The 25116-nt window shown below is 46.0% G+C and overlaps 2 protein-coding genes across 7 annotated transcripts; one reads left to right on the top strand and one right to left on the bottom strand.

Moving 5' to 3' along the window:
* Positions 1-14: 14 nt before the first annotated feature.
* Positions 15-7896, bottom strand: LOC311218915 (solute carrier family 25 member 33-like). The gene is made up of 7 exons (XM_084301814.1): positions 7841-7896; positions 3402-3578; positions 2894-2971; positions 2488-2588; positions 1808-1874; positions 1313-1596; positions 15-1213 (listed from the first exon to the last, which is right to left on the bottom strand). Exons 1-7 carry the CDS (start codon positions 7882-7884, stop codon positions 1014-1016), a joined length of 951 nt encoding a protein of 316 aa, XP_084157940.1. The 5' UTR covers positions 7885-7896; the 3' UTR covers positions 15-1013.
* Positions 7897-11865: 3969 nt separating this feature from the next.
* On the top strand, positions 11866-23481 carry PEX5 (peroxisomal biogenesis factor 5). Of its 6 annotated transcripts, none has more exons than XM_084291048.1 (16): positions 11907-12204; positions 12483-12518; positions 12688-12820; positions 13344-13478; positions 14619-14724; positions 15985-16075; positions 16437-16553; positions 16939-17031; positions 17205-17324; positions 17850-17993; positions 20882-20952; positions 21122-21337; positions 21479-21644; positions 21829-21986; positions 22375-22605; positions 22683-23481. In XM_084291048.1, the coding sequence occupies exons 1-15, from the start codon at positions 12055-12057 to the stop codon at positions 22574-22576; spliced, it is 1938 nt and encodes a 645-aa protein (XP_084147174.1). In that variant the 5' UTR covers positions 11907-12054; the 3' UTR covers positions 22577-22605; positions 22683-23481. The 6 variants fall into 6 exon arrangements, with proteins under 6 accessions (XP_084147178.1, XP_084147174.1, XP_084147173.1 ...); XM_084291047.1 differs by having other exon boundaries at positions 22375-22595; XM_084291049.1 differs by having other exon boundaries at positions 22375-22595; positions 22688-23481.
* Positions 23482-25116: the final 1635 nt, after the last annotated feature.

The following is a 25116-nucleotide window of genomic DNA, read 5'->3' on the forward strand; positions in this document are numbered from 1 at the left end:
GTAGCCTTCCCCAGCATACGGGGCTATGAAACCAGAGGAACAGAAGGCATCCCAGCCTGTCACAAACGTTAACACATGCAGCAAAACCTTGATTACAGAATAAAACCAATAAGGCTCTTTCCATATAGCAATAGAAACAGGCCAAATACTCAGCTTCATCCACCTTTTTACATGATCCACTTTCTCTACCAGCACAGAGTGTATTTCACAACAGGGACTTCAGCTTGTAACAGAACAGCCCCAGAAGTTCTGACGGAAGGTGTGCCTCCTTCTGTTACTTAAGAAAAGAGGGAAAGCAAAAAGAATAGATATGGTCAAGGCATGGCTATGAGGCCAGTAGCATAAGTTATTAGGGTAGTGCTTCATAGCAGGTTGTGTTTCTTCCCCTGATCTACTTGGTCCAACTCTTCAGACCCAGCAGGGAGAAAAGAGGCTGTCAGCTGCCTGACGCTTCTTGGGGTAATGGCAGTAACATGTTCAGGACCCAAAGGAAGGTTCTGCAACAGGATATTTGTGGGTGGTCAAAGTTGAAGGACAGCACAACAGATGAAAGTTGAACGGCCCCTCTAAGGACATGAAAGGTCTCAGCACAAGATCTCTGCTTGCTCCAGCTCTCTCAGATGTCTCAGCTCTAGCCTGTCTTCACAGCCATGTTTGGTTGTTAATGGGTCCAGATGGCATGAAGATGCTGAAGCTAAGATATAAACATGCCTTCTCCTTTATCTCCTTTCCAGTAAGTTTCATGTCCTTGTTTCATAGAGGAAGCTAAGAGCAGGCACTGTCAAATCAGTGCCTTGAAATCTTGAGGCACTGGTAGAATTCGAGTCTCCAAAAAGAACAAAGGTGACATTGTACACATTGGAACCAAAAACTTTGCATAAAACAGTCTTATGTCCTGAGAATGCTATGCCTGACTCAGCCCTGGTCTGTGATGAAAAGCACCACATCTTGGAGCATAGGAAAAGACCATGTCTCAGAACTATGAGGTCCCTCATTCAGGTGCTACAGTGTTCTTACAAGGTGGAAGAGGCCAAACGTACAATGAGCTCATAGGTAGCCATCATGATAGCTGTGTTGGGGATCTGTCGGATCAAGTGAGCCAGGAGCCCTCGGTATAAAGCCAAGGGTCCTTCTTCACGGACTACAAGCTGCAGAGTCTGTATAAAGGAATGATACCGTGACCCTTCTTCTCGCAACCGTGTCCGAATTACCTCTGGAGAGACAAAAAGGAAATTGATATTAGCAGATTGATCCTACAGGCATGGCATCTCCCATCAAGGGGAACAAAAGCAAGGAGTGCAGACACACTCACCATGCGGATATGCAATGCACGAGGCACATGTTTTGGAGACAGCAGCAGCTCCCATTAGTCCGAAGAAGTCACGGCTGTTTGGTGAAAGTGTGAGCGGTGTGGAAAGGGAATGATGACCATTTCTCAGCTGCTGTTTCAGTGCTTCGTATATGACAAAGTGTATGATGGTCTCTGACACGCCAGCATATGAGGCAGTGATTCCGCGGTAAAATCCACGAAGGCCTTCAGTGTGGTACACATGCATGGCACACTGGAGGGCATTACTGCTCAGCTCCCCTTTCATCCTGTACAGGCAAAGGGAGGAGGGAGGGTTAGAATAGCATGTCACTTCACTGACCAAAAACGCTCTTCTGAACATAACTGTAAGACTCTTCTCTGGCATGCCCTTGAAAAAGACTCTTGTTCTGATTACCTGTCACAGACCTCTTCCCAATCCCACCCCCAAAACAATCACGGTTTGACGTGGAATGGCTCTGTGCTGTTTGCCTGCCTTACCTGGCTTCCAGCTGCATCCTGGTTTTCACCAACCAGATAGGGTTGGTGAGTGTGGAAGAGGTAATGCCTAGAGAACAGAAGAGAAACACAGCAGTGAGAGCCAAGATCACACTGGCAGTTTGTGAGGAGTTGCTCATCTATCAGCTCTCTGAATTTTGCTTGGAAAACTGTGGTAGGTTGCAATTTGAGAGTGACCTTGAGCTCCTGTGGGAGAGGAGACATTTAGGGTAGGCCGATTTCCCTCCTCCCTCATTCTAGCCTTTGTTTGGTAGTAATTGCCAACTCTGCCTTCTACATCACCCTGCTACAGGTGACAAGAAACAATAGGCTAAACTTGCAAGAATGGAAGATTTTGTTAGAGAATTGGAAGACATCAAGAGACATGATTCTGAGGGGTTCACATTACACACTGCCTTTCCCACCTGCACTCTTGAATGGAGCTCTTTTCCTGATTGCAGCTGGAGGGGAAAAGACTAGAACCAGATAAGAATGGAGAAACCTTAAGAAATAATCCTAAGAAGAATGAAGAGTGAGAGAACACTTTGCACAAGGAGCTTACTGCTCCAGATGGTGGAAGGACAAAGCTTCAGAATGCAGCAGCAATGGGGAAAGGATGAAACCTGTTTACAGCCACACGCAGAAGGACCCTTTGGCTCTGATTTGAGACAGAAGAGGCTCACCTGCGCAGGCTGCTGATAGCATGTGTACTTTCTTGGACTCTGGCACAAGGACAGTATTGAGCTTCTCCTTAACACCAGAATAGGCAGCAAAATATATAGCCCTGGTTGGAAAGAAATACAAAAGAGATTATAGCTCACCTACAAGGAGCAGGGACAGCACTGCTGTGGGGCATCAGTCCAAATCTTTTTCTCAGCACAAGTTTGTCTAATGTGGCATCAGATACCACCTACACTCAGCGCACAGCAGTCATCCTGCAGCTATCATCAGAAGGTCCCAAAAATGCTTGTACAATGGGGGCACAGTGGGCATAGGGCCCTGACTGCTTTCAGAATGTGGAGCAATAGCTTTCATGAAGGTCCTTTATAAAGTGTTCAGAATAGGCAATCCTCAGGGAGCAGTACTTACCGGGAAGGGGCAACCCCAACAAGGTTTGGGCCCAGACCTCGGAACAGTGATCGTATGCCTTCCTTCTCAAGGATGGTCCTACAGAAGGAAATGAACAGAAGAGTGAGCAGAACAAAGCTGGAGGCTCTCTTGGTTCCTCTTCCTTTCTTCAGTACTTCTTGCAGCATCTGCTCCTCACCTCCAGTGTTATTCTTTTCTGCCCTAGTCTCATTTTCTTTCATGCCACTTTTCTCTCCTTCAGCCATTTATTCCTATTTTTATTGACATCATCACACCGAGTCTGATCAAACTAGCTGTGAAGCTTCACACAGTCCCCAGAGCTGCCTTGCAGAATCAGGGTTCAAATCATGGATCAGCTGTGAGGAGTAGCTGTACCTGTGCTCTGATGAAACATCACTGCACTTGCAGTTTCCGGAGCTTCAACCCAAATGCTACTTTAATCTCTCCACCTGATGGCCAAACCTTCACTTCCCTGTTGCTAACAGGCACCCTGCCCTACCCTACTCACCTGAGCAATTTGAGCACTCCAGGGGATGGTGGTGTGGGGTTCACCAACCTCACACTCATCCCTGGCAGCTGAATCTCAGAGAGGCACAGGGGCCGCAGAGTCAGTTGGGATGACTGCAGACGTGTCTTCACCACTTCCAGAGGACAGGTCAGGATGGCTCCTGCTGTGCCACCACATCTAGGGCATAACAGCATAGGTAAAGATGACCCCTGTGCAGGAACAGGGCAATAATTCTGACCCTACTTTTCCACTGCCTCTCCCCTCTAGGAAAGGAGGAGGGTAGGTCCCCCGGCCTGCGTCACACATGACCTCTTGCTCTGATATTGATTAATGCAATAACGGCGTCTCTTGGGACATCTCCTGGCAGCCTAACTCTGAAACCAGTATTTGAGACAAACAGTCCCAAGTTCATAGGGATTCAGCTCAAAGTTGCTGAACTTTGCATTCAGAATTTCCCAGAGCAAACAGTTCTGCTGCCCAGTCTCCCTGCAGTGCTTTCAGCTGACATCTCCAGGCACCGTGCCTCATACCCTGTAAAAGCAGCATTGGCTCAGACAAGGGTAGCACAAAACTCTCCCACCCCTCCGCCTGCCTGCGTGTTTCAGCACGTAATTCATTCAGCCCCACGTTTTCAAGGCCGTACAAGCAGGACCTGTACTTTCTGCCAACAGCCACGCTCACCCACAGCCCAAGTTGCTTAATGAAAGAAGACCCTGACCTTCACCAGACAGAAGCTATTTTTGGAACTTATGAACCATAAATTAGTAACACTGAAAGGACACGTAGCCCCTTTTCCCCTTTCTGCCACACAGGGACACATCAGAACCAGAGTACTGATATGCTCGATTCTCAGCTTTTACCCATTCAGATCCTTTAACTGAGAGCTACAGGCTGCTCAGTACATGAAAGACTTTTTTTAGATGAATTTGTATGGAACAGCCATGACTCGAATGCTGTAGCCAGACAGAGGCTTGACAGACAGGTGTTCCTATCTGCTATGGCCAAACTCACTCTGTTTCATAAGAGACAAAGGGTAAAAAATCCCTCACTCTGCTCCAAAGAAAGAAAAGCCAACTAAAGAACTACAAAGTGTCAGGGAAGAATCATGTTTGTCAAGAGAACTGCATATGAAGATGTAGGTCAGTGAATGGCTGGAGCTCTGAAGAATTATTCTGAAACAGTCTACGCAGCTAAGACTATATATACATTGCTTTTATAGCCTTTACTCCTGGGGCTTCATTTATTGCTACCTGCAGGTTAGAGGGAAAAAAAAGAGAAAAAAAAAAAAGAGGCCTGGATACCTATTGTAATGAATTCCATGAGTTAAAGATCTAGCTGATGAATTGGTCTAGAGACAAGTTACACATTTCACAATGCCAGCAACTAGTTATGCCACTCCATTACACTCGTGCTGCTTTGCCAAGCCCTCTGCAGACCTTCAACGGTGATAACTTGCAGAGCAGCTGATCAGGAGCAACTTTTCCCAGCAGATGCAAGTGGTGGGAGTTAGGTAGAACATGACCAAAGAACTTAACTTGGAGTCAGAAGACAACATGAAGCTGTAAGCATCATGGCTCATGTTCTCTGGATGATCAAGCAAACCAAGACAGCCTATTTAATGATCCAGGAATCATGATTTATAAAAGCCACATTGATTTTTCCCACGTAAACCATACTCATTCAAGGTTCTGACAGTTCTATTCTTTTCCATGGTTTGTACCAGGCAAATCAGTAGAAACTCCAGACTTACAGGTCTGTTTTTTTCTTGATCAGAAGTGCACTATCCAGCTCAGGAAAGGACTGAATACAGTGGTGGGAGAATAATAAGTTTAAATAAATGCTCTAAATAAAGCAGTTTCAACTTCTCACCTAAATGCTGGACAAACACTGTGACAGGACTACACATAGAGAAGTTGCTTGGTACCCTAAAGATTGTTTAATGATACATAAGGAGGTACAATTTTATGCAATGTTCTTACAACGTTTAATTTCTCCAAGAAGCCCCTACCTGAGCATGGTCAGGATATGAATTTGAACCCGTGTCCCAAATACATAGAAAAGTTTCCTAAGTTCAAGTTCTTCAAGATACTGACATGTATAGCTACAGAGAAGAATCCAAAAAACAACAGTAAGAGCTGAAAAAAAAAGTTATTCCTTTGCATGGTGTTCATTTAATCAGCAGTAAGAGTCTGAGGTAAAATGTTCTTCCTAAGCCAGTATGGGTACATTGTAAGACTAGAGCATTTTTTGAAGAGCCAAGAACTCTGACTAAACAAAGCTAAGGAAATAAGATGTATTAGTTGTTCAAAACTAGAAGAAATCTTAACTATAATGCCTTACTATGCACTTAAAAAAAAAATAAAAAAAATCAGCCTCACTTTCTCCCCCTACCCCTAAACCATTTTGTCAGTAAAAAATCAAAGAGCAGTGGCCCTGCAAGAGTCTAATCACTTCTAGACTAGACCTAATAATTTTCTTTTTTTTCCACCGAATACAGGAGGTGACATTTAACATGACAAAATCCATGGGTGACAAAGACTGTCACAGTGGCAAATAATAAGCAAAGCTGCAATTAATGGCAAGCAATGAAAAAAAACATGGAACTCAGCAGCCACCAAGGGTCATTAGGCCCTGCATAAACAGATTGTTTTAACAAAGACAAAACCCTGAAATCACTATTCCAGAAAAAAGCAACAGAGGCAAATCCTGCAAAATATGATGGAAATAGCAGTGGACAACCAGTACAACACGTACTCCCAGAACAAAGCAGTGCCAAAAAGGGCTAAAGGAAGAAAGCACATAATTTAACTCCAGAAAAGAGTACTTGCTTCTGCATCTTGCTTTCACATTTTAAAGTTTGTGAAGTTCACTGCAAAGCTTGAGGTGACAGAAAAAAAAGGATTAGTACAGAGAAATATATATAAAAAAAACACAACATTAACATTTTCTAATGATCTGAAAAGGTCATGAGAATGTGCACAGGTGTGACAAGGTTAACTGGTAATTCACATCTCAGTCCTTACTTTGGCAAAAATGCTAATGACTTGAAGATCTTCATTTAAGTACTGCAATATTACGTCAGGAAAATTTCCATCTAAACCAGGATTCTGTCTAAGACACAGGGTAATAACGACGGCCACAGAAGAGTACGAGAAGAAATATTCTTCTCCGGAATAGTCTCCCAGCTCTCTGCAATTTTCAGCTCAGAAATTTCCTCAGCCAAAAGTGTTGCATTGCATTTAATAGCCTTCAAGACATTCTTTTTTATTCATCAGTCTAAATGCTTTCTGGACACTTAAAAAGCTTTTGCCTTCTCATATCCTGTGGCCAGGAGTCCCCCATTTTAACTGAACACTGTGTTAAAAGCTATGTTCTTGCACTAGTTTTGAATAAGTGCCTCAAGTTTTATTTAATAGTCCCTAAAAGATAAAATGAACAACTGTCCCTTCATTAATGAGATCTGCTTAATTAGATGAAACAGCATCACTAACTATACACTGCAGCAATAACCTGAACTTCTTTATCTCTTGGGTTTTAACTAATTGAAATCCAAAGATTACTGCTCAATTGGCTGGGACAGGGTACAGCCTGACAAAGTTCCCACCAGCAGATGTTCTGTTGCTAGCTAAAATCTCTTAATTTTTCAAGAACCAAAGTGGAAAATGAGGATTAAAAAAATGTTAAGAAGAAAGCTAAGAAATATGAAGACATGTATAAGAAAAAGGCTTTGCCTTCTAGATGCTGTGACTATCTAATTCAAAGGAGAAAGTAACAAAAGAGAATAGCGTATACAAAATAACACGGGGAACAGACATGGCAAGTACACAGAAGCAGAGACTGACATTGCACAGCTGCATCACCTGCAGAAAATTGGAAATTTACGAATCAAGTGCAACTCAATTACGTGTTTTACTGTACAGGCTGCATTAGGGGCCTTACTGTCATGCAGACTCCAACAGGCTGGTGGAACTGGGAAGTGGATTAGATGCTAGCCTGGACACGGGACTTCCAGCAGTTACTCAAGGAGTCTGGAGGACCCGTTACACCTTCTGTTTTAGGACATCACCAACTTTAAACACTTTACTGTTTTGCAATTGAAATGAAAGACGGTTCTTAAAGTGAGGAGGGCTGAAGTGCAGCGGGAGAAGGGCCTTGCTCAAGGGCACGCTGTGAATCCGGCGGCGCTGCCAGGATGCGCGCTCCAACCCCCTGACTCACCAGCCCCATGCGGAGCTATTTAAAACCAGAGAAGCCACGCAGGAATCTGCCACCAGCCGCCACTAAGGGCTGGCTGCCCTGCTGCACATCCTACCCCTCACCCAGCACCCTACATCCTTCCCTCCCCCTCCACTCCCAGCTGAGGCTCCCGTGACTCCTCCAGGAGGCTCCCCCTCTCCCCGCAGCGCACAGCAGAAGGGGCAGAGCCGCAGGGCACTCACCCTCCGGCGACCAGGTGGAGCAGGGTGCTGTGCTGCTGCTGCATGGCTGCTGATCTGCAGGCACAGCCCCGACCCTTCGCTGCAAGCACCCCGGGGTGGCGGCCCGGCCTGCCCGCCCTCCGCCCAGCATTGGCTGCCCGGCGCCGGAGGAGGTGCCCGGGCGGTGCCGGCAGCTTGGGGACCGGGGGGGTGGTGGCAAAAGCAGAGATAAGGAAGAAATTCTTCACTCAGAGGGTGGTGAGGCGCTGGGGCAGCCTGCCCAGAGAAGCTGTGGGTGCCCCATCCCTGGGGGTGTGCAAGGCCAGGCTGGATGGGGCTTGGAGCAACCTGCTCTGGTGGGTGGCATCCCAGTAGATGCCATCCCAATTAAATGATCTTTAAGGTCCCTTCCAACCCAGACCATCCTATGATTCCATGACTCTATAATATCAGTTTGTATATATATAAATATAACCCGTAGATCGGATAAAATAAAGTACTACTGACTTCAGCACTCAGTACTGAGTGACACAGGACTGATTGTCTAATTTAGGCACCACACTGCTACACAATGGGTAAATGTGGGGAGGGTTCAAAGAAGGGAATAAAGAGTCCAAGCCTCCAAGGAGGAACCTTGGAAAAAAAAAGAAAAAAAAAAAAAGAAAAAAAGAAAAAAAAGCTTAGTCTGGAAGGAATGGAAAGAAACGTGGCAATTTGCTTCAAGTGCATGCAAAAGCACTTCAAATAGAAAAGAAATCATTAGCTTGTCTGTGGTGGAAAAGAAAAGAAGTATCAGCCCATAAATAGCGCCTGTCGATACAAAGGCAGTAAGGGGAAGACCAGTAAAAGGATTGGCCTTCTGTTCAGTGGAAAGGAAAATCTACCAGTGATACTAAGAAATTGCATGCATTTTCCATCTGTTTTCACTGTGGTAGAGACTAGACTAATACCATAAATAGCACCAATGACAAGTGGGTAAAAAGTCATTCTGCAGTAGGGAGATAATAGATTTTTAGGAGCGAAGGTAAATTCAATGCTTTCACACCAGTTATGATTGATGAAATTCATCCTTTGATGGCTGAAGAACTGGATGAAGCAAGATCAAACCAACTGGCAGTTTTCTTTGAGATCTGTAGAGAATAAAGAGGTTCAGAAGATTGGAAAAGGCCAAATATACTGGCTATTAAAAATAAGATAATCTAAGGAATCCAGCCGGGTTTATTTTACTGCCCTTCCCTGTGGTAATAGAACAAATACATATTAAATCTTCAACTTACATTTTCCATTTGTCACCAAAAAAAAAAAAAGTCAAACCAGTCTTTCACAGTACAGTAACAGGCCTAGTGGATAAGTAAGTAACAGTAGTTTGAATTTGTTAAGGATTTTGATTCAATTTCATCCGACAGTCTTATAAGCTAGCTAGGAAACTTGGGAAACCAGATGTATTGAAAATAGTGGTAGGAGAATTTGATGTGGATTAGAAAACTTTAAGATTGGTTTTCACAGAAGATTGGATATCACAGAAACACAGAATGGTTAGGGCTGGAAGGGATCTCTGGAGGTCATCTGGTCCAACCACCCTCCTCAAACAGGGACACTTAGGGCAGGTTGCCCAGGACCATGCAGAGGTGACTTTCGAAAATCTCCAACGAGAGAGACTCCACAACTTCTCCGGGCAACCTGTGCCAGAGTTTTGTCACCTGCATGGTAAAGAAGTACTTCCTGATGTTTAGACAGAATTTGGAAGACAAAATAAGTATTAAAATGATCTTAATCAATGGGAGAAGGAGTCTGAAAACGTAGGGCACCATTTATTACAAGCATGTGCAAAGTTCTGCACTTGGAAAAAAATAATGACTTTCATAAATTTAGGATAGGGAATAGGTATGCAGAGACCTCCATTTTCTCACTGGTTTCCATCAGGCCCGGCACCTTCTGTAGAGTACTGGCTACCATCAAACTGATAGTGACGGAGGGATGCAGAGCACAACATACCCTTTTCTGGAACTTTACAATCTGCTTTTCTCATCTCTCCAAGAATTTTTGAGGTCCCATGATATTTCAGTTCTTACTGCCAAAACATTTACACTTTGCAGGTAAGGGGCCATTGATTGTGCTCCTCTTCCTCTTGACTTTAGATCAAACCCTTTGTTTTCTACCTGCAAACAGAAATGATCTCTGCCTCAGCAGTCATTTCTGATTCCTCTAGTTGCATCACAGTCTTTTGAGACTGTGAGGGGTAAGTGGACCTACCCAACTTCTTGTCTAAGGGCTAGAAAGTCTCACTCTGCAGGTTTTTTTCTGTTTCAGCAGGTGGAGGGACATCCACTCTAGCCTGAGGCAATGACAAACCGTGATTGAGCCATGGAAGATGCTCTCTCAAGGCCTCTTACAGGCTGTATTCAGACTGTTGTAGATGATGCTATGTCATTTGCAGTAGATCAAAAGATTGCTTAAGGTTGGAACCGGTTCAACGGTGTATGCTGCTTTTCCAGAGTCTTTAGTGAGCCTGGTGGCCACCAAGAGCCAAGGAAAAGGCACCACCTTCCCAGAAGAGAAAGAGAGGGAGAGGAAGAGAAAAAAAAAAAAAAAAAAAAAGAGAGGATACATTTTTCTTTAGTGTGTCTTGTCCCTGCATGTAGCAGAAATAAGCCTGGGTGCATTCCCTGTGGGGCCTGTTTTTGCTGTTCAGACTAAGACAGGAATGCTGTGGGGACATTTTTACAGATCAGTCTTTGAGACAGTATCACGGACATACCCCGAGACACTGATGTCAAATGTTTATAAATCAAAATTGCTGAATCTTTACTTCTTCACTTTCCAGTCTCTGATTGCTTTTGGATTTCTGCCCATGCCATATCTCAACACCTACACACCCCTTCTCCTTGTCTTTGGGCAGTCTATTTTTTTTTTTTCCTAGGAGCAGCACCGTATGTCTGTTCTTCTTGAATGTACTTCAGGATTACGTCCAAAAGCCTCCTCCTCCTTTTGCTCTCTTAAAATGCTCTTGCTAACCCTTGACCCCATTGAACGTACACAGGACTAGCATTTTATAATAGAAAGTAAGTCTTGTTTGTCATCCTTCACTCCGGATGAGTCAGCTCGGTGCAGTCATGCTGCTAGGCTGACGGTGACTTACAGGCAAGTAGAGAGTGGTCTCGTAAGGCAGACATCTGAAAGAGTGGGATGTATTGTGCCAGCGTTACATACCATGCGCAGCCTGGGGCTTTGTGTGCAAGAGCCCTTGTGTAAAAGTCCTTTCAAATGTTGCCATCTTCATGCAGCTGCTTGCCAGATGCAGGACGTTTCAACATCAGTGTCTGAGCTGATATCTGAAGCGTACTTTCAGCGTGAATCCTGCAGCCATCCTCACTTGCTGTGCTCTGATTTGTGTCGTAGAACAGTCTCAGCGTGTGAATTAGATTTCTTCCAGGTGGAACTAGGCTGGTACATGAGCGGTACATAGGGGCACACCTAGTGCATTTTAACCACTGACAGACCACAGGGCCAGGGAACATATAACCCCAAATAAAGTTCCTCAAACATATTTGGTGTTGGTGTCGGATTTCTGGCTCTATCACTTTGGAGATTTGCTCCTGTTGAGCCAGACCTGGCTGTGGATGTCACATGCATTTCAAAGCCACGAGGAGAGCAGTCACAAAGACTTAGTGCCAAGGAGCAGTGCCCGAACCAGCACCAGACAGCAGCTTTTGGATGGATGAGCTGCGTTTGGGAAGGCAGGAGGGGACGCTGCAGAAGAAAATATTCATTTTGAAAAGAAGAAGGTGGGATTTTGGGCCTGAAAACGCTTTATTTCTAGCACATTAATTTTATGGGAGACAGCATGCTTGGTGTAAACACACAAAGTTCCGGGTCCCTTTAAGGCGCTGGGCCGGGGACGCTGCGCCTTTAAGCGCTGGCCCCGCCCCCTCCCGCCAGCCTCGCGAGCGCTGCGCGGCAGGTAAGGGCGCCGGCGGGGCGCGCGCGCGCGCGCTGCCGGGGGGGGGGGGGCGCGCGCGCGCGCGCGGCGCGGTGCCGGGGGAGCGCGCGGGGCGGGCGGCGGGGACGCGCGCGCGCGCGCGCGCCTGGACGACGGCAGGAAAGGGGCGGCCGGGCCCGTCCCGTCCCGTCCCGTCCCGTCCGACGCCCGCCCCCGTTGTCGCTGTCGCCCCCCTGGGCCAGGTGCAGCCCGGAGGAGGAGGAGGAGGAGGAAGGGGGGGTCCCCGTCCGGCGCCATGGCCATGAGGGAGCTGGTGGAAGCGGAGTGCGGCGGCTCCAACCCCTTGCTGCAGCTGGCCGGGCACTTCACGCAGGACAAGGCCCTGCGGCAGGAAGGGCTGCAGGGAGCCCTGGCCTGGCCACACGGGGCTCCCGGGGCGGCTGCCGTGAGTGTCGGGGTCTGGGGGGGGCAAAGGGGGGACGGTGCTTTGGGGGGGGGGGGTCGAGGGGATGCGGGGATGGAGCTGGTGGCCTCGCTGTGGCAGGGAGGGGGGAGGTTGGGCAATGTCGGTCGGGATATTCCTGCTCCCCGAGTTGCCACATAAACAGGCAGCCAGCGAGGCTAATCTCAGGGGAAAGGAGGGTGGGAACTGGCCAGCTCACAGAGTGCATGGAGGGGTATGGGATCAAAGGTGTTGGGATAATTGTCCACTGTTCCCTTTAGGTATCCAAACCCCTGGGAGTAGCCTCTGAAGATGAGGTAAGAATGGGCCAACGCATCCATCTCCTTACTACTTTCCTCCTCAACGCTTAGACCTTTTTTCCCCTTACCTGCTTTTATTCTTCCATTAAGTCCCTTCTCATCCTCCATAGCTCTGCCTGTTTCTCTTTAAGCTGTGTTCATTAATCCTGATCACTGTCTTTGGTAGCTGGTTGGAGAGTTCCTGCAAGAGCAGAATGCCCCTTTACTGTCCCGCGCGCCGCAGACCTTTAAGATGGACGATCTGCTGGCTGAGATGCAGGAGATTGAGCAGTCAAGCTTCCGACAGGCCCCTCAGCGAGGTAAGGGCAGCTGGAGTACGTGGTTACTGGAAAAGATCATGGTGTTGCAGTTAAACTCTTAGCAGGGTGGCTCCCTGGAAGAGAAGTCTCTTTTGGGGGGGAGGGATGGATCTAGTTGTTGTCTTCAGCAACAATAGCTGGATCTTTGTGGTGATAGACAGCAAAAGGATGAGAGGCAAAAGGCATGACTTGCAGCAATGATAACTGGCTAGATATGATGAAACATGTCTTCCCTTGGTGGGCAGTTGAGCATTGGAGCAGGTACTTAGGGAAGCTGGGGAATCTCTAACCTTGGAGAAGTTCAGAAGCTACCTGTTCGCTGTCCCGAGCAACTTTGGTGGTAACCCACTCTGCGAACACTTAACAACCTCCAGAGATTCCTTCCAAGTTGAATCTACAAGTCTCTTTATTCTAACAAAGAGAAAAGGACCTGATCAGAGGTGATGCGGGTTATCTGAAGGAGCGTGGGACACTTAAATAACGTCTTCGAGTTCTCCCATCTTCACTTGTGTTTTTCTTCTAGCTCCAGGTGTGGCAGCCTTGGCACTGTCTGAAAACTGGACCCAGGAATTCTTGGCTGCAGCAGATAATGCTGGTGATGTCTCTTCAGATTACAATGAGACTGACTGGTCGCAGGAGTTCATTGCTGAAGTGACAGGTGAAGGGCTGCTCTGGAAATTATCGTTGAGATGTTGTCCAGTCACATGCAGAGTTACTGAATGTGAGACTGGAATAATGCTTTGGGACCAGCAGTCAGTGTTTACGGGAGTGGCTTTAACAGGGAGGCAAAAAAAAAAAAAAAAGCTGCTTTGGAATGGATTAGCTAAATTGTTCATAAAGTGGTGTGGAAGCTTTTCTTCAGGTGTAAGGCTCTTTTATTTCTAGTTCGGGTTACTTGGAGAACTTGAGAGAATCAGGCTATTCAAATTGCTTTTATGAAAATTATTGTGATTCAACTGATGCAACTTGTGGAGATGGTCTGGTACTGCTTCTTGCTTACATATACTCTTAATTCACTTTGTTAAGGCTAGGTTTGCCTTTGGTACTAAGGTAAAAACTGTTTAGAGTGCTTTGGCCAAATATTTTTTCTTAGTTTGGGGGGAAAGGGGAATGTTTTAGAATGAAAGTGGATATTTTGCAAGTTGGAAAAGTGAAACGTGAATGTTTTTGGGACCAGAGGATAAGCTGTCTGTTCTAAGCAAGGTAGTAGTTTATCTGAAAAGCCATCTCGTATTTGTGCATAGAGCTTGGGCTTGGGTATGATCCTGTGACCATCTATGACTTCACCTGGAAATTACGAGCAAGATTTAACTAGATCCTATTCTGTTCCCTATGGGTGACACTGTAGAGAGTCAGACAGTCCCACTCACTGACCGTCCCTCTTTGTATTCCTGGGAATATAAATCAACACATGCCACGGTCTGAGAGAGTTCAGATGAAGAGCTAGTGCTTTGTAAGTTGTAGTTTTGACAGAGACTTGTAATGCGTTGCTGATTTCCTTGACCTACATAATATCCCACATGGAGCAGCTGGTTAAGTTGTGAAATTGAAATAGAAGATTGATGTTGCCACCACAGAAGCGTTTGTATTAATAGATGGTCTGAACCTAAGGCTTGATTATTTTGTATATTTTAGATCAAAACAGTTAGAAACAAACATCAGCAATCTTTCTTCGAGGAGAGCTTTCCTGTATGTGTTAGATAACCTGGTGTAAAGTAGAGAGAGCAAAATCTGACTTTATTCTTAGTGAAGTTCTGCCTGTCTTACTATTCTTTCCTTGTACTGGTGTTTTATGCAGATCCGCTGTCTGTGTCCCCTGCCAAGTGGGCAGAAGAATACCTAGAGCAGTCAGAAGAAAAACTGTGGCTTGGGGAGTCAGAAGACCAGTCATTGGCAGATAAATGGTGCGTCTCTATTTTCAAGACTAGTTACTGCTGTTGGGCACCTGGGTGGTTTAAGTCTGGATAGGTGATAAGAAATCTGCTATGGTTTGAATGCTTTGCAGTCATGTACCTAGACTGATGTTCTCCAACCTTTGGTTTCAGAGAAGGGAGAAAATGATGCTTGGACACTGAATCTTTTAAGAGATGTTTCCCTTTATTCTAGTTCCAGCAAATACTGTGCTTGTGTAGTCTAACTTAATCTCATGTGAAGTGCGGAGCTCCTTAATGTGATTTCAGGAGTGAGTTCAATAACTCCTACTCAAGCAGAACTTGTTTTCTACAGTAGATACTTTCTTAGATTTAGAGATCTGAAGTGCCAGACTCTACTAGCTGTAAACTTCTATCACTTTGTTCTCCCTATTTGGCAAACAGCATTTAGCTTTTCCTTAGCATATTTTTAGATTCAGCCTTCCAGGCATTATTTTCATGCGTTTCTGTGTGGTAGATTAAAGAACAGTCTATTGCTACTAAAAATCTTCTCTGTGTAGATGCTATGGTGGACCACAGTCAAATACTTTCAAGTAAGCTAGCAAAACAAAGGCAAGTGTTTGAGCTGGTTAGATCTTTAGCTAAAACAGACTTTGCATATTTGGATTCTCTTTTTCTCCTGGCTTTTGCCTTTCCTGATATCTTTCTGCAAATATGGATGTAACTGAGTTACTGCCCTCAGTTTCAATGACTTCACCAAGACTTTCTGTAGTGGTAACACCTAGAACCAGTCCTATTCTGCTGTAAACCAGAAAAAAAAAACACATTGAATTGCGTGGTTGCTATGAGTCCTCAATCCTTTTCACAGCCACTGCTTTTCCAAGATGCTGTTTCTCTTCCATGAGAATGACCTGCTTTCTCTTTTCCTGAATGTATGACCTTGTAATTGGTGGTGCTAAAACTTCTAACGTTTGATAGCATGTGAGCTTGCCAAGTAATCCAGACTGTGCTGCGGAATTGTGCTGGCACAGTAGTCATTTTATTCCACTACTGTTTTTCAGACTACTACTGCAGTCATTTCCACTACTGTCATTTGCAGACTTAACCTGATAGTAAATTTGAATTTTTTTCCAGATGAATAAAGGTGCTGAATGACTTCAGCGAACCCTAGAGTCTGTGGAGAGGGTTTGTGTCCCTCAACGCTTTAGTGCCCCATTGTGTGGACTATTGTTAGAGAGAGTTCACTGTTACCCAGTACCAGATTATTCTCTTTCCCTTTTACTGCTACTGCAGGTATGAGGAGTATCAACCGGAGGATGATCTTAAGAAAACTGCTAGTGATTTTCTTTCTAAAGTGGATGATCCCAAGCTCAACAGTTCTGAGGTGAGGAGTTCTGTGACTGGGGCTGACAGATATCTGGTATGCATAAAGGGTGTGGGGAACTATATCTGGTATGCATAAAGGGTGTGGGGAACTGAGAAGGGGGAAGACAGTAAATAAATACAGCATCTTGCTGTCCAGTGCTTCTGTTTCTTCCGTGTTTCCTAAAAGTTGAACCCAGTTCCCTCCAGATATTGTCCCTTTCTACAACATCACTTTGAAGTGCTCTCCTGCCCACCTTTTCTGGCCTTCTGTGCTCAATTTGAGGAGAGAAATCCTCTTGGTGAAGGAGGGGGGCATGGACAGAAGGATTATTGGCAAAGCATCTGCCCAGCTCCACCCTTGTTTCATTTCTCTGCCACAGTTCCTAAAGTTTGTCCGCCAGATCGGAGATGGGAGGGTATCGATCGAAGCTAATAAGGTGACCCACAGAGACCAAGATCAGGCAGAGCAATGGGCAGCTGAGTTTATGCAGCAGCAGGTAGGAGCCCCAGCTATGTGTGCGCTGAAGGAGGAAAGGTCTTTGGCACAGTGCACAATCTGGGAGCAAGGGAGAATGGCAAGTCCAAATTTCAGCAGTGCTTTGCTAATGATTAGGCTGGGGGAGGCCAGGGAGGGGCTCTTGGACTCTTCAGAGCAGAGTCTAGCCAGAAGCTGGGAAGGTATCTGGGCAGAGTGAGCGGTCTCATCTTCAGTAGTGCCTGGGAGGAAGGGTGTGTCCAAAAGAACTCATCTCTACTTTCCAGGCCATCAGTTCTTGCTGATGGGGAGGAGTGGTCATCACAGACCCTCCTGCTGGTTTGGGATGTGCACTGAGTTTGCCAAATCCTAAAAAGAAAGGTGTGTTTCTGTTTCCAAACTCCCAGGGGGCATCCGATGCCTGGGTGGATCAATTTACGCGATCTGGGAACGTGTCAGCTCTTGATACGGAATTTGAGCAGGCAAAGACTGCTGTGGAGGTAAAGCTGGAGGAGGAGGAGGGCTGGGGTACCGTCTGAGAGCCTGTGATAGGGTTACCTCTCTACTTTGCATGTTGTGAGGAGGTCTAGAGACACTTAAGAGGGTGTTCTCTGGGGTGTCTGTAGATCTCAGTTAAAAGCTGTACTCTAGTCACTTCCTGTCCTTCCTTCAGTCAGATGTGGACTTCTGGGACAAACTCCAGGCAGAATGGGAGGAGATGGCCAAGAGAGATGCAGAGGCTCACCCTTGGCTCACTGATTATGAAGACCTCAGCTCCTCTTCATATGACAAGGTAACAGAGAACAGGGTTTCCTAGCACTGTGATGAACTGCTTTGAGGAAACTGGCAGACTGTCTACCTTGTGTTCTTAGGGTTCCTTCTCATACCAATCATTCGCTGTCACTTGCACCCTAATCCCAGGTCAGCTAGGGGCTAAACCTACTGTTTATACTTGTTCTGGTTTGCAAATGCTGTCTAGTTCTTGTCTAACATCAAATATCAGTTGGTGCTGGGATTCCTTGTAATAAGTGCAAGTACCTACTCCCACACAGATCTGATGAGACGAACACCAGATATATCATCACTGCTGCGATTTATTCCATGTCTGCTGTAGTCCAGGTTTGGAGGAATTTTTCAGGACAGAGAGGGCAGGAAGAAGGGTCACTGTTCTGCTCCAAGCTAGCAGAGGGGTTGAGGTGCTGGCTACTCTGTAGTTGGAATGTTTCTGATGCAGCAAGATGTGTGATGTCTTGTAGAAAGCGCTTTTCTCCCTAAGCCTGTCTCCTGGCATTAGCCCTCTGCTTCTCTTCCCTGCTAGGGTTATCAGTTTGAAGAAGATAATCCCATGAGAGATCACCCTGATGCTTTTGAAGAGGGGCGGAAGCGCTTGGCAGAAGGCGACCTCCCCAATGCTGTCTTGCTCTTTGAGGCTGCAGTACAACAGAAGCCAGATCATATGGAGGTGAGTGAGACCAGAGGTAACAGGCCTTGGCTAGGTGTCCTGCTACTTGGAGCCTTCCCCTCTGAGGTGTCAGGGTGTGTGTAAAAAGCTCACTTCCATGTTACGAACTGTGCAGAGTGCATGAAAACATCTTGGTTTTCTCTGTCTCTGGGTATGTAGCTGATAATCTCTTTACAACTACCTGAAAGGAAGGTGTGGGGAGCTGGGGGTCAGCCTCTTCTCACAGGTAACTAGTGATACGACTAGAGGGAATAACCTCAAGGTGCGCCAGGGAAGGTTTAGGTTAGAAATTAGGAGACATTTCAGAAAGAGCAGTCAGGCACTGGGACAGGTTGCCCAGGGAAGTGGTAGAGTCACCGTCCCTAGGGGTGTTCAAGGAAAGGTTGGACGTGGTGCATAGGGACATGGTTTAGTGGGTGACATTGGTGGTAGGGAGATGGTTGGATCAGATGATCTTTGAAGTCTTTTCCAACCTTAATGATTCTATGACATAAGTGAATCCCAAGGAGGGCTGTGGGCTTATAACTAAAGTCAGATGCACAAAGCCTTCTGGCTTGAAGCTGTGTAAAATCACATGAGACTGACACAGAGCCAAGACAAGGAGCTTTCATCTCTTTAAGTTGCTTCTGTGGAAGTCTTGGCATTTCAGGACTGGAGATGCTTGTGGTAGTAATGATGATTGCTTTTAATGTTCGTATTGAAGACTAATTTAGAGCAGCTCATTAAACTACAGATTCTGGTTTGGATCTCCATCTGCCAGGAGAAAATGTTATCTAAAAGGACAGAGATGACAAGAGTGTCTTCACAGAAGCTGTAGACCAGAGAATAATTTTTATACGGAAGAAAATGTTCCAGCAGCTAATTCAGTGAATACTTATTTCCATGAAACACTTCAGCTTCTGCAGGATGGATCAAGAAATCAAAGTCTGTGTACCTTTCCCCAGAAGTAGAGCACATAGATATTCTCAGGAGGATGAGGAGGAATCAAGCACATCCAGTACTACCATTTCTGGAGTGCCTACCTCAAAGATCTAGGCATGCTGAATACTTTGTGTGCCTGATTCAAGTCCTACTATTTGTATATGATGGGATAATAATATATTATAATATAATATGATTGGGCCCCTCGCTACAAGAAGGACATCGAGGTGCTTGAGCGGGTGCAGAGAAGGGCGACGAAGCTGGTGAGGGGCCTGGAGAACAAGTCCTACGAGGAGCGGCTGAGGGAGCTGGGCTTGTTCAGCCTGGAGAAGAGGAGGCTCAGGGGCGACCTTATCGCACTCTATGGGTACCTCAAGGGAGGCTGTAGCGAGGTGGGGGTTGGCCTGTTCTCCCACGTGCCTGGTGACAGGACGAGGGGGAATGGGCTTAAGTTGAGCCAGGGGAGTTTTAGGTTAGATGTTAGGAAGAACTTCTTCACTGAAAGGGTTGTTAGACACTGTAACGGGCTGCCCAGGGAAGTGGTGGAGTCACCATCCCTGGAAGTCTTCAAAAGACGTTTAGATGTAGAGCTTAGGGATATGGTTTAGTGGGGATTGTTAGCATTAGGTAGAGGTTGGACTTGATGATCTTGAGGTCTCTTCCAACCTAGAAATTCTGTGATTCTGTGATTCTGTAATAACAAGTTTGTTAGTCCTCTTGGAATGGATTTCTTCTGGCTGCTGGGAATACAGGCATCTGATCTTCTAGGGTACTGGGAGTAGGTGAAAGGTAAGCAGATGTTTTGAAGATCTGCTTTTGCTTTAAGCTGTTTTGCTTTAAAGGTGTGTTGCTAGTACTCCTTAAGAATCTGATACTCTGAGGCTGCAGGCTGAGTATAATGGAGAAGTAGCTGAGACCTTAGGAGTAGAAATCTTGAACTTTTCCTGGCTAGCTGTATTGAAAATTGCTCTAAATTGTTCTGCCGTGACTCTGGAAAAAAGTACAGCAGAAATCAAGTTCAGGTGGTGCAGTGATCAAATAGACTTGTACAATTGTTCTGTGAAGGAAAATATCCCAGTTCCCTTGGTCCAGATCACAACTTTACTTTCAGTCTCTATTTTCCTCACTTCAGAACCCAATGCAGGCATGAATGGTGAGTTCTGTGTAGGATCTAGTTGTAAATCTAGAGATTTGAGGCAGTAGATTGCCTCTTACTTGTGGTGGCTTGTGCAGGCCATTGCAGTATGTTTTGTGTGACTTAGGTTCAGTGAGCAAGTACTTCATGCTGACAACCTAGCCAACTGTGCAGCCTATTTAAGACCAAGGGGTGTGATTATCAACATAAAGTGAACAGGTACTTTAGGTTTAGTGCCTTAAATATTCCATGTGTCAGCAGCCTGGAAACTGAAGTTTTGTTTTGATGTTCTAGTGTCATGGTTAAAGAAACAACAAAGCAACAGTGGTTCTACTTTCAGGTCTTACGGTTAGTTCCCCGAAGTTATCACTTGCAAGTGGGCCTCTGCACAAGTATATGCAGCTGCATACCTTGAGGGTCTCATTATTAGCACTGCTGCTATGCTATTTTGTTCTTAAGAAACCTGGAAATCTACTTTTCCCTTCTTCCTCTGCAGTTTGACCACAGTTAGCAGCTAAATGTGGAGATTATGGGACTTAAAAGTGCTAAAATCGCAAGCAGTTGCATTATGGTAGCTTTCCAGATAGAGATTCACCTGTTTTCACTACAACACCAGTTTTATTGGCTTTGAGAGCATATGGACCATGAAGTGTGTACATCTTTCTAGGAAATCCATATGCATCTGTAGGTAACGTGTGTAGTTGCATATACTTGGCCTCACTCTGAAAATGTGTGGGATAATGCTGTGAATTTAATCTCTGTGCCTTTGGCTTTTTGTTTTTTCTTTCTGGACCTGAAGAAATCTGTCTTAGTACATCTTTGTCTCCTCCAGGCCTGGCAATATCTGGGAACCACCCAAGCAGAGAATGAACAGGAGCTCTTGGCAATCAGTGCTCTCAGACAGTGAGTGTTATAGCATGTGTTCTGAGCCACACTTCTTGTCTTGTGCATGATGCCTCAAGGACCATGTGGCTAGCGTTGTGTGCTCTGCCTTGATGGTATTATCTCCTGTATCTGAGAATATCCCATTTTGCTTTAATACTGTAGTCCCTTATCTTTCTGTAACCTGCAGGTGCTTGGAACTGCAGCCTGGGAACCTCACAGCACTTATGGCTTTAGCGGTCAGCTTCACCAACGAGTCCTTGCAGAAGCAGGCGTGTGAGACTTTGCGGGAGTGGCTCCGCCACAAACCTGCATATGCTCACCTGCTGGAGAAGGAGCCAGAGGAGAGTGCCTCAGGGCCTAACCTTGGGCATTCCAAGCGTGTGCTTGGTTCTCTGCTGTCTGAGTGAGTTGGGGGTGTACCAATTTCAGCTTTCAGCTGAAAGGCTTCTTGGAGGGTTGGGATTGGGCCGGGCAGGTGTTAGCGGGCAACCCAAGGTCAGCTTGCTCTACCGTGTACAAATGTCCTTGTTCCATGCTTTTGCAGCTCACTTTTTGTGGAGGTGAAAGAGCTGTTCTTAGCAGCTGTGCGCAGCAACCCCTCAACTGTTGATCCTGATGTTCAGTGTGGCCTGGGTGTCCTTTTCAACCTTAGTGGCGAATACGAGAAGGCTGTGGATTGCTTCAGTGCCGCACTTAGTGTGCGCCCCAATGTAAGAAAGGGCAGAGTGGGGGTGCTGGAGGTACCTGGAGGTTTATGGGTGGAGATGCTGTTTATATGAGAGGTACATCTTTCGAAGTGGAGGAGTGAGGCAGATGCGTTGGTTAGGGAGGGCTGGCTCGGAGCTTAAAAAGAACCAGTTTGTCTCAGCCATTTATCTCTGTCCCCTTCTCTAGGACCATCTTCTATGGAACAAGCTTGGTGCCACCCTGGCTAATGGGAATCGGAGCGAGGAAGCTGTGGCTGCATATCGGCGGGCACTGGAGATCCAGCCAGGATATATCCGCTCTCGATACAACTTGGGCATCAGCTGCATCAACTTAGGTGCCCACCGGTGAGCATAGGATGGGCAGATCTGCTGTGCCCTGTGAGTGTGTGTATGTGTGTCAGAGAGAGACCGCAGCAGGTTACTAGGGCGGTGCTGCGCTATCTGCAGCCTTCCCATGGCACAGGCAAACAGAGGTTGTGTGAAATCTGCCCTGAGAACAAAATGTCAGGCAGATCCACTTGGATTAGGGGCTATCTGGACTTCAGTTTCTGTTAAGAGGGACAAGAGGGAACTCGGGGCTGCGGGTGGAGGGGGTTGGAGTGGGGGAAAGATCTGCTGAAGAGGGTGAAACTGTTTTGGAGGGGAAGAAGTAGCAGTTTAGAAGCAAATGGGGAGGGGAGTTTGAGATGTGGCATCTTCTCCAATAAGCGTGTGTATGTTCTCATGTTGACAGTGAAGCTGTGGAGCACTTCTTAGAGGCTTTGCACATGCAGCAGAAGAGCCGAGGTCCGCGGGGGCAGCAAGGCGCTATGTCTGACAACATCTGGAGCACCCTTCGCATGGCCCTCTCCATGCTGGGGCAGAGTGACCTGTACAGGGCAGCTGATGCCCATGATCTTCCCACACTGCTTCAGGCTTTTGGCCTCCAGCAGTGACGCTGGGATGGGCTCCCCTGTGAGTGCAGGTTTGTCCCAGCCCCGCAGTGACCTTCCCTAGAAAGAAAACGTTCACTAGGGTTCACACACACCTGTGCTCTGGTAGGGCAGACCAATGGCAGCCGTTTCTTGAAGGACTTCGTGCTGAAGTGTGGAACTTCCCCTACCTGTCTGTTGTGGCCTGAGCATCTCTGAGCAGTTCACACTACCATATCCGAGGCTGACTGGCGCTCTGCTAGGCAGATGATCAAAGTGGGAAAACACCAAGTCTTGCCAGAGCGCATCTGCAGTAGTAAACCAGCGTGGCTTTGAGACATTACGATAGCCATTCTGCAGAGACTACCTGCTGGACGTGTCTTGAAGGCTGGTTGCTTTGGTGGGGTGGGATTGCCATTTGGTGAAACGCTGAAAAATTCTGGGTTTTCAGTATGCTTCCCCCATGTATGTGCTTGCATGTGTGTATATGTGGGTTGCTAGAGAAAAAGCTGAGGACAGCTGTTCCCTTTTTGGGGTAATAGTAAAGTCATGGTACAACCAGATGCTAATTTCTCACTGTCTTCATGGGCCTTTTGAGAGCAGTGTGTCGTACTTGTGCTAGGGACGTGGCTGGAGGCCCTTAGCCTGTAGGGGTAAGAAGAGATCCTAGCGCTCAGACTTGAGGCAATGCAATAGGAATAAAAGCCTAAATGTAATCTCCCAGAATATAGTGAGGAAAGGGTCAAGTTTTAATTTTTCACTTGATCGTCTGTCATTGTTTTTCCTTTGTGCAGAAGTTCCCCATCTTGTCTGTACTGAATCTTGTTAATTATAAATATCTGTATATGATTCTGCTGGGGAAAATGTTTTTAATTGTAAAATATTTTGTATAATAGAGGGGGGGGGGAGAATTAAAATTGCCAAAATGACATCTTTCTCTGTGCCTCTGTTGAAGCTGCATGAAGTGGGTAGTGTATATCTCTGAGGGTACAAGCCCACTCGATTTCCAAACACAGATCTGCATTTTTGTCTCGCATTTCAACTCAGGTTTTGTTCTACTAATAGCTCATGCAAATGAAGCTTAAAAGGACCTCATTTTCCTGTGGCCAGAGGCTTCAGTTCTGTGAGCCTGCAAAAGGGCTTCACTGTACCAAAAACACTATTTCCCTGCTTAGGCTTAGGGGTCAGTGAAGCACCTTTTTTTCTTTTTAATTGTTATCTGATATGAGGGAAGCTGTTACATTTATCACTTCTTGGAGGAACCTGACCGCTGCAGTAGTTGAGACCAGGAGCACTTATCCTTCCTTCTCCACCAGGCACCTGTTTCTTCATACTTCTACCCTACAAGCTTGTTTCTCGTGCTATATTCTCTGCAATAACATTGAGGAGCAGAGTGTGTGTGGAGGGAGCAGTTCTGGCTGTATGTTTTCAGATCCCCTAGGTTCCCTTGAATCTCATCCAGCACTGTGGCACCGAACATGCATGCACCATATTGAAATTGCTCTAATGCATGTGAAAAAATTTGCTGCTTGTGCCATCTGAAAGAAAGGAAAATGCTGCCTCTGCTTCCAGCTCACATACCCAACTCTTCTCATAGTCAAAGTTGTGCCTTTTGCTTTTTACTGATTTCTAACATTCTCTGGTCAGTGAAAAAGTTTTTATCCTTCTTTGGTCAGTGGAAAAAAAATCAGTGCCTGTGCTGTACAGCACAGTGCCATGTGCAAAGTACATGAACCTGTTGTTCATGTACTTTGCCTTTTTCCCCATGTGATCCTCTCTGTTCGTACTCTCACTGTTTTACCTTTTCTTTTTCTCACCCAAGTGCCATTACTGCTTTTCTCCTCCGTTACTTGTCTGTTTCCCTCTATTTTGCTCTCTTGGCCTTGTGTTTTGTGTTCTTTGCATCCCCTACTGCCTCTGCAACTAGAGTCATTGTCAGCATTTGTTCTTTTCCTGTGTAAATTGTTCTCACTTCCTACCATGTTTCCCACCTTAAATAATCTCTACAGTATCTGTGCTACTTTTGCTATGGTCAGATCTTCACCAAGATACTAGCCTGTCTTTCTCCCAGGGCTGAGTAAAGGTTGAGCTGCCTCTGTCCAGATAATGTCTAACCTTGTCCTGTTAAGAATTCCCTTTGGAAACAGAGTATTTGTGCTGAGAAGAGCAGCCGAATGATATCTACGTTCTGGTTTACACCTTTTGTCTGCTCTCTGCAGCACCACATCTCTGACCACCTAGAAAACAGATTTACAGTGGGGCTCTAAGTGGCTTGATGGGTGGGAGGGAACAAAACCTAGTTTGCGTTTTAATCCATATCCACATCTTCTCTTGCTAAGCCCTGCTGTCCAGTGGAGGTGGGTAGCAGGCACTGAGTATTTTAGGTTAACAGAAAGATAAGGTAGTGAGGAACCTTCAGAGGTCTGTAATCGCCTGCTCACAATAGGCCTAATGTGAATGCTAAATCAGGGTGCCTGAGGGCCTTAAACGACTCTGCTCTACAATTTCCATCTTTAGTTTTTGTATTTTTTTTCTAGCAGATGAAGCACTGGTAGGGCTTACCA

Source organism: Netta rufina, assembly GCF_964035555.1.
Source record: "Netta rufina genome assembly, chromosome: 1".
Lineage (NCBI taxonomy): Eukaryota > Metazoa > Chordata > Aves > Anseriformes > Anatidae > Netta > Netta rufina.